The sequence below is a fragment of the Amblyomma mixtum genome, chromosome 1, assembly GCF_055824585.1.
Source record: "Amblyomma mixtum isolate Tamu chromosome 1, ASM5582458v1, whole genome shotgun sequence".
Lineage (NCBI taxonomy): Eukaryota > Metazoa > Arthropoda > Arachnida > Ixodida > Ixodidae > Amblyomma > Amblyomma mixtum.
In genome coordinates, this window is record NC_143012.1 from 102,133,776 (window position 1) to 102,147,281 (window position 13,506).

Genomic DNA, 13,506 nt, shown 5'->3' on the forward strand with positions numbered 1-13,506 from the left:
GCACACGAGATGGGTCGTTGACGTGCACCAGTTGAAGCCAGAGCTCTTTGATATTACCAGCTGTGAAACCTCTCATTGGGTCCATGTATCAAAATATGGCGGTCCGCAGGGGTTGAAATTTGAGTGTTTGCAGATTGCCGCACCACTTATAGTCAATAGCGTAGGCTGTGTTCAAGTTGCAGACTTCGAGATTATTGATAAATGCACACCCGGCTGGCAACAAAATCAGTGGGACAGATGCATTAACAATTAAGATAAATTGCAAGGAAGAACATTCTAAAACAGCGCAAAAAAGACACGGACAACAGGAAGAGACGTACAAACAGGCGCTTCTGTAGAGAATAGGAAAGAGGAAAGGGCCTGTGACTGGTATGGATACCACCACCATTGCCTGCATGCCGATAGAAGAGAGGAGGAGTAAGAAAAGATGGGAAGAAGTAGGGGAGAGAGATAGTGAAGGTGCGCAGAGCAAGAGCTGCCACGCCTTTCCGACAACGCCGGTTTGTACATCTCTCCCTGTTGTCCGTGTCTTTTTTGCGCTGTTTTAGAATGAACAACCACCAACTCGCCCAAGCTTTTACCTTAACAAGGAAGAAGCAAAAAATAAAACTGCTCTCATGAAAACAGTGGCGACATACGGCAACAGCTTTTATTGGCTGCTTCCGGATGGCGTCGTTATCTGTAAGTGCTTGAAACTAGTCTTTTTCTGAAGTTGGGGGCATTGATCCGTGCAGGTGTGCGTGCTGAAGATGAACACCTCGAGCAGCAACCGGCCCAACATGCTGCGTGAGGTGCAGCTGCTCAACCGGTTGTCGCACCGCAACATCCTGCGCTTCCTGGGTGTCTGCGTGCACCAGGGACAGCTGCACGCCCTGACCGAGTACATCAACGGCGGAAGCCTCGAGCAGCTCATACAACGCAGGTGCGTGCGCACTGCAGCGCCTATTGCATTCATTTTTTTAGTCATGAAAAGTTGCACTGCTCGACACTTGCATTTGTCATCAACAGGAGTTGCTGTAGTACCACTGTACGGTACTTAAATACTTGTACTCGCAGTGGCGGAGAAGAACTAGGAAACGAACCAGTAAGTATGCAGGCCACAAAGAGAGAGAGAAAGAAAGAGCATTAAACAATAGGTAAAAAATGCGGAAGGTAAAAACTGGATGAATTCAATGGGAAAGAAGCATAGTGTATAACTATATCGATACTGGAAAAGGCGGATCAGGAAATAACTTTTCTATGATAACACAAAAGGCAGTGCCCTACTTTTTGAAGCTAGGTCCATGCGTCTTAGAAAGCGCAGCTACAAAAAAGAAATAACAACGAAGATGACACATGTGCTGTGTGTGGTAGATATATCGAAACAGTTGAACACCTCATACTCAAATGTGATGGTATGCATCCGGATGTTGATGCATGCATGGTCACTCTCCCTGAGGCTCTAGGGTTTAACTCTTTCGCTACCGCAGAAAAATGGACGATTTGGAGTGTACGAAAAGAAAATTTTTTTTCACAAGAACTAATACACCCAGCACATATTGCAATGTATGAAATTGTAGCTTAATAGTTACACTTCTGAATGAAACAAACAGAAGAGTTGTGTGTGCGAAAGTAAATGAACATTTATTTGTGAAATTTGCTAAAAACACAAAAAGTATATAGCAAAAACAAAAATTACCGGCTGCACTAAGCCAGAACTTGATTAGAGGAAAACTGGAATATACAAACTGTTGCACATGTTTATAGCTGTCATTATTCACAGTTTCAGCTATGAGAAAAATTTACTGCACTTTCCATGGCCTGTCAGGTCAGGGGTCATGACTGTGGTGCCACTGTGAAGAGTAATCAGGGGTGAAGATGTGAAGCAGAGGTAGACTGACAGGTGCTTCACATAAGGTTTTATCTTTGTTCCTCCGTTGTTCTCTGATAGCCGAGCTTGCAGTTTCTTCTTTTTTTAATTTTTTTCGGTTGGTGTTGAATGGATTCTATGGGAGGATTAGGGGCGTGGACTTCATTTCCCTCATCACACCCGAAGATTTCTTGAAAGAGCTGCTCCCTGAAAGCCAGCTGATAAAATTTGGCATTTTAGGCAAGCTCTAAAACATCAGAATCAATGAAATAAGTTTTAGCGATGTGGTTCGAAAGCCAGGACACTTTCCAAATCTTGACAATAGATGCTGCCGCCACCGAATCATCCGGGTCCGTTACGTGCAAAAAAAAATAAAAAAAAGCGAAAAACCAATTTTGAGAAATGATTTTTGATTGCAGAGGACCAGAATAGATTATTCTGGTATTTCAGTAGAAATAAAGTCGCGGCAGGTCAACAATTCCAATGTATATGATCATTATAATGAACATCAGCATATGCCTCCAACAGATTCACGTCTTCCCATGAGCCGTCGCGCCGAACTTGCTGAAAATCTTCATCCATGCATACTTATTAGTGTTTCCGCACACGGTCTTCATCATTTCGGCCGTGAAGAGCGTAAAAAAAAGTCGAGAAGTCGAGCTAATCTCCGAGCGCCGCTCCGCAGCGATGTGCCGATATGGACACCTAGCTGTCGTCTTGGTTGAAAAACGTGACGCGACCTTGAGCATTTGGCAAACTGCTATTGCCATACGTTGTCAAGACCCTGAAGCACAAAAATAAACCACTCTCATCAATTACAAACCGTATGAACCGCAGAAAACCCACAGCGAACGAAAACAGAACTTGCATGCAAGTACGCGCTGACGTTCCAGGCTCCAGAGGCGAAGTCTCGCTGTCGAAACCAAAATCCAACGTTTGTACATTGTTGCCCGACTAATAACCACTGCTTTCGTCGCAAAAAACGAAACCGAAACCGGCCGACGGACTCGGTGTCAGCTTTCGTTTTCGAGGAGCGCGCGGCGACGCGGACGCCATTTTCTCTGGCTGACGCCGCTGCGGCCGTTCAAAGTTTTATTTTTCACGGCGCCCCCTCATGTCAAAACACTGAAACCTAGGATGCAATCGAAAGAGCAGTTGTTGAGCTCGCTAGCTAGATGGCGGAGCACGTACACGACTCTCCAAAATGAGCTTTTTTGCACGGGCGATTTGAATCGATCATATGCGATCGATGGCCTATGGCGCTGTAGCGAAAGAGTTAAAGATGACAATGGTCATGTAAGTAAATCTACAGTGGAAGTTAACAAAAGGCGATTGGAGGATTAGTGGCTGAAAAGCTGAGTCGTGACATAAGGTTAGAAGTGTAGTACTTAAGGAAAGTGGTGAATTTTGACCGATTTATAACACGGTGATATAAAAATAAAGAAAAAGTCAAGTGTGGCGGCAACTGCCACCACCCCGTTTCAAAGGGGACGCTCCTATCTTCCATCCATCCATCCACATGCACTGTACAAGTGCTGGGGGACAGGCCAGACAAACGCAGAAAGGTGAACAGGTGGGTGGAACACATGCTAGAGCTGGGTTTAACTCTTTCGTTACCATGCCACTGTGCTTCGATCCCCAGTGATCGAAAAATTCAAAGCGCTACGGCAGCGCGACCGGGGCTGCTGCAGACTTGCTGAGTCATTCAGTTTGTTGTCCACACATTGAACTTAATTTCTTGCTTAGTTTATATTTTTGCCAAGACGCGACAATTTTTGAGACGCGCTTGAAGTTGGGGGTGCAGCGTCGGGCGCTCCGAACAAGCCGTCATTATCGGGAATGGTGCTCGCTCAAAAAAAACCCTGTTGCACGCAATTCTGCTGCGTTTGCACCACATATTTTTGATGCATCGATTAGCATGGACCCTGATGACGATGCTGTATCGTCAGGTATTGTTTCGAAGCTCAAACTGTGCAATGAGAGCCCGGAACGCTCCTGCTCCCGGTCCATTTGTGTGAACCGACGCTCCTCATTATAGCCGTTACGGGGATCTGGCGCCATCTAATTTGTTCTTCAGAGACTCGCATATGAAAAACGGTCCTTTTCCCATGGTAATGAAAGAGTTAACTGATTCGACAAGGACTCACAATGGCCCAGTGGCTTTGCTGTACTTCTGCAGATAGCCAGAGGGAGCTACTGCTCCTCTCAGGTGTGTGGGAAGGAAGCAGCTAACACTGCACCCAAATTCAGTGCTGAAATATGTGTGTAATATGATATTTAACCATAGTGGCAGTGGAACAGTATCAATACAGGGGTGTGGAATTCCATGCCCCGTTAATTTGGATTTCACGTGATCAGAAAAAATGTCCAAAATGTTGCATTATTCGGGAGACAGAAAAAATAAGAAAGCCGTAACAAAATGTCCCACATCAGCGTACCTTTATTTCTTGGAAAAAAATCTGAGAATTGACAGTGTTGTGTGAGAAATGTGTGAGGCAGTACGATAGACACTTGTTAATTTGTACTTCAAGGGACTGGAAAATGCCTTGGAATTATACGAAAGTTCAAATCATCGGATGATCCTGAAAAGAGTAGTAAGAGGCACTTGCATCATGGTAATTTATTTGATCAAAGAGTGGTCATTGGTTGCTTGCTTTTGAGATGAGAACAGCGTGACAGTGACTATTTTTAGCGGTGGAACGCCGCCACTACTGCATCACACACCTCACAAGCAGCTGTGTTGTGTGTGAGGAGGCTTCACTGCACAAGCTGCGAATGGCACGTGGCGAACACACAGTCTCAATGCACTGGTAGAATGGAAGAACGAAGACGCGGACAGAAACGGTCAGCGGGGTTGAAGCAGGAAGAAAAAAAAATTTAGGGGGTACTTTGTTGACCTAAAGTGTGGTGAGGCGAAAGCCTTCAGCGCAGTGTTGCTGCTTGTGTCACTGATGTGTGGTTAAGATGTTAAGCTTCATCTCACTGAGTGGAACACGACAGTGTCTTGCAACGCTGCCAGGGAGTCCACAGAACGCCATTGCCCATTCGGCTGTATGCCTTGCTCGTCAGTAAATTGGTTTTTGAGGAAAGGAAATGTGTCTGTCTCCCATATCTCGGTGGACAAGCATATCTCTGTGGACACCTGAACCTCGCTGTAACGGGAAGGGAGGAAGATGGGAGTGAATGAAGACACCGTATTCACTAGAGGTGCCTTTGTTCATTCTAAACCATCGAGCTGGCATGGCAGAGTGGTTAGCGTGCTCGTCTCGCACTCCAGAGAACCTGGTTCGATTCCCCAACTCGACCAATTTCCTACTCGGTTTTATTTATTTTTGTGGTGTGACTAGGGAGGTTAATTAGGCTAATTGCTTAACTATTATTACTCAATTAGTCATTAATAGTCATGTGATTATCATAGAATGCCTTAAATCGTGTTCCGATGTCATTTGAATGCCATCGATTAAGTATTAAGTAATGATTGGCATATGCCCATATAAGGCACGTAACCGAAACGCGGACACATCTGCCGACATGGCTGCCGACACGGCTGCTAACGACAGTATGAGGCATTAAAGGCTTTCGCCTTAAAAATGGGGATAGAAAAGACAAGAAAGCTGTGCATAGCTAGGTTTGGTTGGCTGGCTAATGCGAGTTGGCACGAAACTCGGAAAAGTGAAACAAAACTATGGAGTGCTAATGTTCTCGCAACTGTGCAGGGGATGAGGACAGACAGCGCTTCTGTCTATGTTCTCGTCCATTGCGCTATTTCTTCAAACATGATGAACCAACTTAGCCCGCATCTCAACTCCTGTATGCTCTTGGAGACGAGTCCCCCAGTTTGTCATCATGCCTGCTGTTGCGTGCATGTCAGAGGTGCTCAAGCTACTCTGTGGCATGGTGTTCAGGTCCGCGTGGGGCCTAGCTAGCACTGAGCTCTCTGCCACCCCCTGCTACGCTTGCCTTCTCTTGGAATCCACTCCGTTACCCTTAAGGACCAGCGGTTGTCTTGCCCTTGCATTACATGCCCTGCCCAAGCCCACATCTTCCTCGAGTCAGCACAAGCAGTGTTCAGGATGCCTTGTTTATTCCATCTGGCAGCCTGCCAAGATGAGGAGACGAGTCCCTTTCCTCGTTTGCTTGACGGATGTGCATTATCTGTACCTCGCTACGCGCATGCTCTTCATTCCCTTCCTATATATCCCCTGTACTTCAGCATGAATAAACAGTTGGTAGTTAGCGCTCGTGTTGTCTCAGTGTGTCTCTCTTTGTCCCTTGTCAGTTTTTTGGCGCTGAATTCAATTTAACAAACCCTTTCCTGTGTGTGTGCAGGTCGGAGCCCCTGCCCTGGGCGCTGCGGCTGAAGCTGGCCCTGGACATAGCCCGGGGCATGGCGTACCTGCACTCGCGGGGGGTCTTCCACCGGGACCTGACCTCCAAGAACGTGCTCATCAAGCGCCACCAGGAGGAGGACGGGGGCGCCCCCACCCTGACGGCCGTCGTGGGGGACCTGGGCCTGGCCGAGCGCATCCCGGTCGCCACGGGCGGCTGCCGTGACTTCCGCCTGCCCGTCGTCGGCTCCCCCTACTGGATGGCCCCCGAGTGCCTCCACGGAGCCTGGTAGGGAGGGCACTGCTGTGAAAGGGTGCTCCTTCGTCGGGTGATGAACTGGGGCCATGATGTTTGCTGAGGAAGAACTACTCTATGCTTATTCACTCATCGTCATCATTTATTGACCCTTAAAGACCCCTGGGTGGTGGGACATTACATAAGTGGAAGGGGGGGGGGATCGTTACATCACAATAATACACCAGGTCACAATCAGTGCCATATACATGTACTGGCAGGTTATAAAGAGAAAATGTGCATATAAACTCGTCACAGAGTGTGGCCAAACATATATGAAACGGTAGTAAAACACCAAGGGAAGATCGCGTTCGATGGCAATGCACTCGGGTAATGAATTCCATTCTTCGATGGCAACAAATAGAAAAGACTTGTTAAGCGGCATTCGGAGCGGTTTCCTCTTGGTCTTTGCGAATGTCATTGCCCAATGCAAACTTGACAGTTCTTGCTTCGCGCAGCGAGTGCATTCATTCGCGACATGACCGCGGCCGTGTTACACTATCTGGTATCATGATGTGATAGGGTGCGGACATGAGGAAACCACCGCTATGACTCAGATAGTCTAATATTATCGCTTGCAGGTGGAACATGAGCGGTGATTTTTGCGATTTTGAAAGCCGGTTTTTCGCAGAAAAGTATTTTTTTTAAGTTCACGGATCTCTCAGACTGTGATTATTCGGACCGTTTTTCGGGTCCCGTCGAGTCCGAAAAATCGGTCGGCGGCTGTATATTGAGTTTGAAGGGGTTATGGAACAGTGCAAAGCATCTGATGGGATGTAGTGTTGGGCCAGGCCACCCACCCATGGGGGTACCTGTGGTCATGATGCAGGTATGACCAGCGGGCGGACGTCTTCTCGTACGGCATCATCCTGTGCGAGATGATTGTGCGGCTGGAGGCGGACCCGGACGTGCTGCCCCGCACGGCCGACTTTGGGGTGGACCGGCTGGCCCTGCGCCGCCTCTGCCCCGACGACTGCCCGCCCGCCTTCCTGCGCCTGGCCCTGGCCTGCTGCCAGGTACGACTGGGTCCTCCTCCACTTCACATTCATACCTGGTGCAGTGGTGTGCAGCAATGCCCTGTGATGGCAGGTGCTCTTCCCGAGCGACCAGTCGTCAATTTTTCTGCCACCTGCCACAGTGAGCAGTTTTCTCGCAAGCAATGGCAGGTGCTCTTACCGAGCGACCAAGACAAAAAAATAAACCTTGCTGCTCACTTGTGCACATTGCATTGGACGCAAGCGGCACAACGCAGGGTGGTTGCATAAACTACTGTATTTACTCGCATAATGATCGCACTCGCGTAATGATCGCACCCCCGAATCTTGTTGGCAAAATTCAGTTTTTTTTATTCCCCGCGTAATGATCGCACCTCGAACTTGCCGCGGCAATTTGTCGACGGTGTCGAGTCTAACCGACGATGATCGCACTTGCCATCTGTCTGACAGATGGCACGTGCAGATGACCCTCTTGCTCTGTCAGCATTGCAGCGGCAGCCGCCTGTTGGTTGACCCGTTTTTTTTATTCCCCGCGTAATGATCGCACCCCGAACTTGCCGCGGCAATTTGTCGACGGTGTCGAGTCTAACCGACGATGATCGCACTTGCCATCTGTCTGACAGATGGCACGTGCAGATGACCCTCTTGCTCTGTCAGCATTGCAGCGGCAGCCGCCTGTTGGTTGACCTGCGGTCACACGGGCAGTCTAAATGCGGTTATGCTTAACCGCGGATACCAAACTTAACTGCGGTTATCTCGAATCACGGTTCGCCGTTGTAGCAAGTCTTGCCACCGTTCTGGGTTGCGGTGCAACGAAGTGACGCGATGGTCCGGCTAAACTTTATTGTTCTCGTAAATAATAAGCCCTGGGTTATGGGAACGTCAAAAATGAATCCTCGTTGAGGATCGCATATCGCGGGTCTGTACCGAGTTGCTGGTAGGAGTAATAACTGCAATACAAGCTAGTTTTATGTTCGCAGCCGCGTAGCAGCTGCCGCCGTTGCAGTGCGAGTGACCCGATCTGCTTGGCTAGCTCAGCTGCGAAGGCATTGCTGAAATCGATAGTATATGTTTCTTTTAATATGAAACAATGAGGTTGTCAGTAAGGCAGTGCCATAAGTAGAACATTCATTATAGCGTTGGTCAATTCAAAAGCACCGTCCACTGTAGCCTCGATACGAAACAAGTTAGGCCTAGCGACGACTAACGAGTACAGAGCGCCGTTGTCCGCCGCGCTCGCGGGCGGCAAGGCACCATTGCGGTAAGCGCGCGCAATCCAGTGCTCCGAGCGTTGCGAACGTGTCATCTAAGTACATCAAGAATGCGGCAGGGACCGGACATTTTTCGGCGTAACGGCGGTAAAATGCGTAGCTTGAGCGCCGCGGGATGTTGCTGTTGTACGCTGTTGCCGCGCTATCGGGCGAGATCGAAAGCCGCATAAAAGCGCCGTCGCGCAGCACTATACACACTGCCTATTTTGATGCGTTGCTCTTTGAACGTGATTTAGGGCGAAGAACGTACGTTCTTGAAGTGGGCCAGCTCTTGCGCTTTTCGCACTCTACCTTCTCATTTAACGATGTAAGCCGAGATCGGTTCGCGATAACCGCGGGTAGCGCACCCGTGTGATAAGGGTTGTCTGCTTGCGACTTTTTTGCGTTTTCGGTGCTCAAAAATTTTTTTTTTAAATTTACCCCGTGTAATGATCGCACCCCTAAATTTGCGTCAATTTTTGAAAAAAAAAAGTGCGATCATTATGCGAGTAAATACGGTAGTTCTTTTTATGACTCTTTCTGTGACAGAAAGTGTTTGAAGCAATGGTACTCTCACTTTGACCTAACTCTTCGCACCTTCGGTACATGGAGTACACGCTCTTCACTGGAACTGAGAAACTTGGCAGTATCGAGGAATCTGCTACCTCATCATCATCATCAGCCTGACAAGCCCACTGCAGGGCAGAGGCCTCTCCCATGTCTCTCCAATTAACCCTGTCCTTCGCCAGTTGCGGCCACCGTATCCCTGCAAACTTATTAACTCTCTGCCGCCCCCTGATACGCTTGCGTTCTCTTGGAAACCATTCCGTTACTCTTAAGGACCAGCGGTTATCTTGCCTTCGCATTACATGCCCTGCCCAAGCCCACTTCTTCCTCTTGATTTCAACTAGGATGTCATTAACCCGCATTTGTTCTCTCACCCACTCCGCCTGCATCCGATCTCTTAACGTTACGCTGATCATTTTTCTTTCCATGGCTCGCTGCGTTGTCCCTAACTTAAAGGGACCATGAAAAGAATTAAAAGCCGCTTGTAAATGTTAGAAGTGATGCTCAGAAGCATTGACACCAAGTATGAGTCTTCGGAACTGAGCCGGCAATTTATTATGAATTTTTAAAAATCGTGTTTTTTAAAATTCGCGGGCCGCTTGGTGTCTTCGTAGGGAGCAATTCTGAAACCAAAATCGGGAAAACAGACGTCACTAGTCCCATGACGTCGGCAGGCCACCACACGCTGTCATTCGCTAGAGCCGCGGCAGCTTCGACGTCACGGGCACACTTCCGGTAGCGGTGAAAATCGTCTGCTCGAGCTGCCGCGCGACACCCTCGGGCAAGCGCGAGCAAGGGCATTGCCTTCGCGCATATGGTTTTAATTTACCTCTGCCGCCTCTTTCTGTCGCGAGTTCGGGAGCCACTCGCAGTGCCTTTTTCGACCGCCCAGGATGAATACGCCTTGCTGTGTCGTCGGCTGCAAACCCAGTGACTGGCGAGGTGTTGAACTCAGGCATGTTATGCCTAGAGACGTGCGTGAGCGAGCAGCCTGGATGGAGTGCATCGGACTGCCAGCGTCGCACGCCCGCCGAAGACTCCGCGTTTGCGGTCGACACTTCGCTTACTACTATAACCCAGCGCTCGTTCGACAGTCAGGCATGAATGTCAAGCACCTGAAGCTTCGACCGAAGCCGCTGCCGACACTGTTTCTTCCCGCCGGGAAGGCTAGTTTCCAGCTTACAGCGATCGGTATGAACGTTTACACGATATGATCTGCGATGGAAGACAATTTTATCTACGAGAACTTAAAAAAAGGTGCCGCATTTACTTAGGGCACAGGACGAATTCGAAGCGTTAGCTGTCGCGGAGGGCCTTGGCCTGACGGCTACGTACTGCTGCGGTTCACATTCGGCTGCTGCTTCAACATGCAGACTCGGTCCCGACCTTCTTTCACTCTCCCGTCCGTTTTACGACCGTAATACCGTGTTCCTTGTGTTCTAAGTCGGGCGGCGCGATTTTGCGATCCCGCAGCCGGGTGTCCAGCATCATTCGACAGCTGGGCTCAGTATATGCACGGTGTTTCACGCCAAGACTTGGCAGCATCGGTGTGACGGCCGAACCAGCGCACAATAAAATAAAACATTGTGTGAGCCGGGAACAGGTCCGGGTCCATTCTGCCAACTAGCAAAGAAACCCGACGCGCGCCGCAATCCAAGAAAGCACCGAGACCGGAGAGACGCTGCCGACGCACGCTGCTCCTCGGGAGTGCGACAACCGGAAGTCGTAAACCGAACGTCAACGAATGACGTTTTCATGGGCGGAGCCCAGTCCCGGAGCTGTTTTCTTTATTTTTTTATGGTGCCCCGCGCGTACGAGTTGAGGGGGGAGAGGAGGAGGGTGATTTTTAATCGCCTATAACTTCGTTGTTATTGATGCTAGCTCAAAAATTCTTGCGCTGGAGTGACGAGTGATGGATTGCCTATCTTTACATAATCTCAATTAATTTGTTTCATAGTCCCTTTAAGCTGAACCCTCTTTGTTAGCCTCCATGTTTCTGCCCCGTAGACGAGTACTGGTAAGACACAGCTGTTGTATGCATTTCTCTTGAGGGAGGTTCCATTGGAGGTTCACCACATCCAGGCTTGACTGTAGCAGCCTTTTTGTTGCCCTTGTGTCCATCAGACATTGCGCAGCAGAATTTATCCTGTGCATCCTGTTGTGAAATGACAGATTTCACTGCAGGCCACTTGAAAGCCGTTGTTGTGTCCTCTCACCATATTGGAGACCATATTGTCTTTTGTTTGCTCCAAACCATCCTTACAATGCATCCCTACCGGTGGTAGGGCCTCGACAAGAACAAGTGCCAGAACGCCCTTGTCCGTGCAGGTGGAACCGTCTGCGCGGCCCACGTTCCAGAGCATTGTGGAGCAGCTGGAGGCGATGCTGGCCGGGGACGTGGACGCCGACTCCCCCGCTTCCGACGCCACCGACGACAGCATTGGGAGTGTCCAAGCTATCTGTGAGTGGTGGCCGAGGAGGCATTAAGGGTGTGGCTGGTGACTCGTGTAGGGCGGACTTGAGGGGTGCTGTGTGCGTTTCGCCCCAGCAAAATTCTGGTACTGGTTGACATGCCGTTTTGTCACTGCCTTGGCACACACATTGAGGCGTTACTGATATGCGATAGCATTTAAGTTGTGTTGCAGAAACCACGGGGTGTCTCTATAAGAAAGGTCTCTGATTGGTCAAGTGGTAGTGACGTCATCAGCACTGCCAAATTTGAAAATGCAATGAGGACTGAGGCCAAGGCAGCGAAGTTCGTCTGGGAGCTGTGTGCAAGATCACCTCTGAGGTGCACCTCCAGACTCACGAGGGGGCTTGGCATCGAGGGTGCAGCGATTTGTGAAGCAAAAGAGCTTTCAAGGAAAACTTGTTGCTGAGCGAGTTGGTGCATACTTCCTGCAAAAAGTTAGTGCAACACACAAACACGAGAAAGAAAGACAGGACGACGCGCTACTGACAACTGAACTCTTTAATGAAAGACACACAGAATATATACGGTCATCGTCACGCCACCTATCAGCTGCAGTAAACGTCAGAAGTCGGTGAAAGATGATAAAACAATAAAAGAAACCCTTCGACACAAGGGGAGTTAAAAGCGATAAGAGAGTTGATGAGTCTTTAAAAGCAAGAAGGAAAACAACGAAAAGATGTGACGCAGTGTATAAGGCCAAAATAACATGTCTGAATGGAATCCGAAAGGACGAAAGTGATAAGGAAAAGCCAGAAAACAGAACACACCTTTTAACATATTAAAACTGAATTCAAGCACTGAACACCAGTGACCACAGCAGAAAATGCAGTGCTTGAATTAAGTTTTAATATGTTAATACAGTAATCCCTCGTTATAACGAAATCGCTTTACTCGAAATATCGATTTATTCGAAATTTCTTCCGGTCCCGACCCAAACGCATGCATTTTAAGCAGCATTACTCGAAGCGCACGAAGAGCTTGACCCGCTTAGAGCGAAGTGGCGAGCGGAGGCATCGCCGCCGCCGAGCGTAGGCATCGCCACCATGGCGGCGACCCTTTGCGCATGCAGTGCCAAATTAATACCGCCGACGAATTAGACTCATGCAGGCATAGCACTGCCACAGCGCAATCGCAAGTTCGTGGCCAGTGTAGCTGTTGCTACAAAATTTGCTCGTAGCACATTTGTTACTTCTACCGGCAACTCAGTATTGGTCAGCGATCCTCAAAAGTGATGCAGTTTTCAAATTTCTTATACCAAAGTTTATTATCTCTATCAAGAACAAGCTTTAGCTCATTTTTGTGATCCAGGCGGGATCCAGGCTGATCGAAGGGCCGGCAGTTTCGTCTTACTTCCCGTTCGCACAAGAAAAATACAAAGCAGCCATGCTACCATAAAGTCTGCCTCCTAGACTCGAGCAACGACAGCATGCCTGTGCAAGAGTGGAGCTTTTGGCAACGATGCCGCCTGCAGGAACGCCGGGTGACAAACTGCGCGCTTCTCCCTAACTGCCCTGGTCGCCCCTAAGCCTAGCCGGTTTTGCATCGACGCCGCAACTGACTGGACAGCACTCAAAGGCGCTACACTCGGCACCCGTTTACTGTCAACTAGTCCCATAATAAAAGATACGTTAGATTTCCGCGACACCTCCAGCAATGGAGCTAGCAGACGCCGGCGGCCGGCGTCAAGGCTGGCAGGCCACGGCCGGTCTCGACGCACGCGATCGAGCGAGCGAACGCGTCGAGACCGGC

General features: G+C 49.2%; 1 protein-coding gene across 1 annotated transcript in view; it reads left to right on the top strand.

Annotated features, from left to right (window-relative positions):
- The window catches only part of cdi (serine/threonine kinase), a 43,227-nt gene that overhangs the window by 22,725 nt on the left and 6,996 nt on the right, over positions 1-13,506 (top strand). Inside the window, exons 3-6 of the mRNA XM_089555222.1 lie at positions 735-922; positions 6,179-6,466; positions 7,302-7,488; positions 11,613-11,745. Of these exons, the coding sequence (XP_089411348.1) occupies positions 735-922; positions 6,179-6,466; positions 7,302-7,488; positions 11,613-11,745 (796 nt within the window). The remainder of the gene's footprint in view (positions 1-734; positions 923-6,178; positions 6,467-7,301; positions 7,489-11,612; positions 11,746-13,506) is intronic.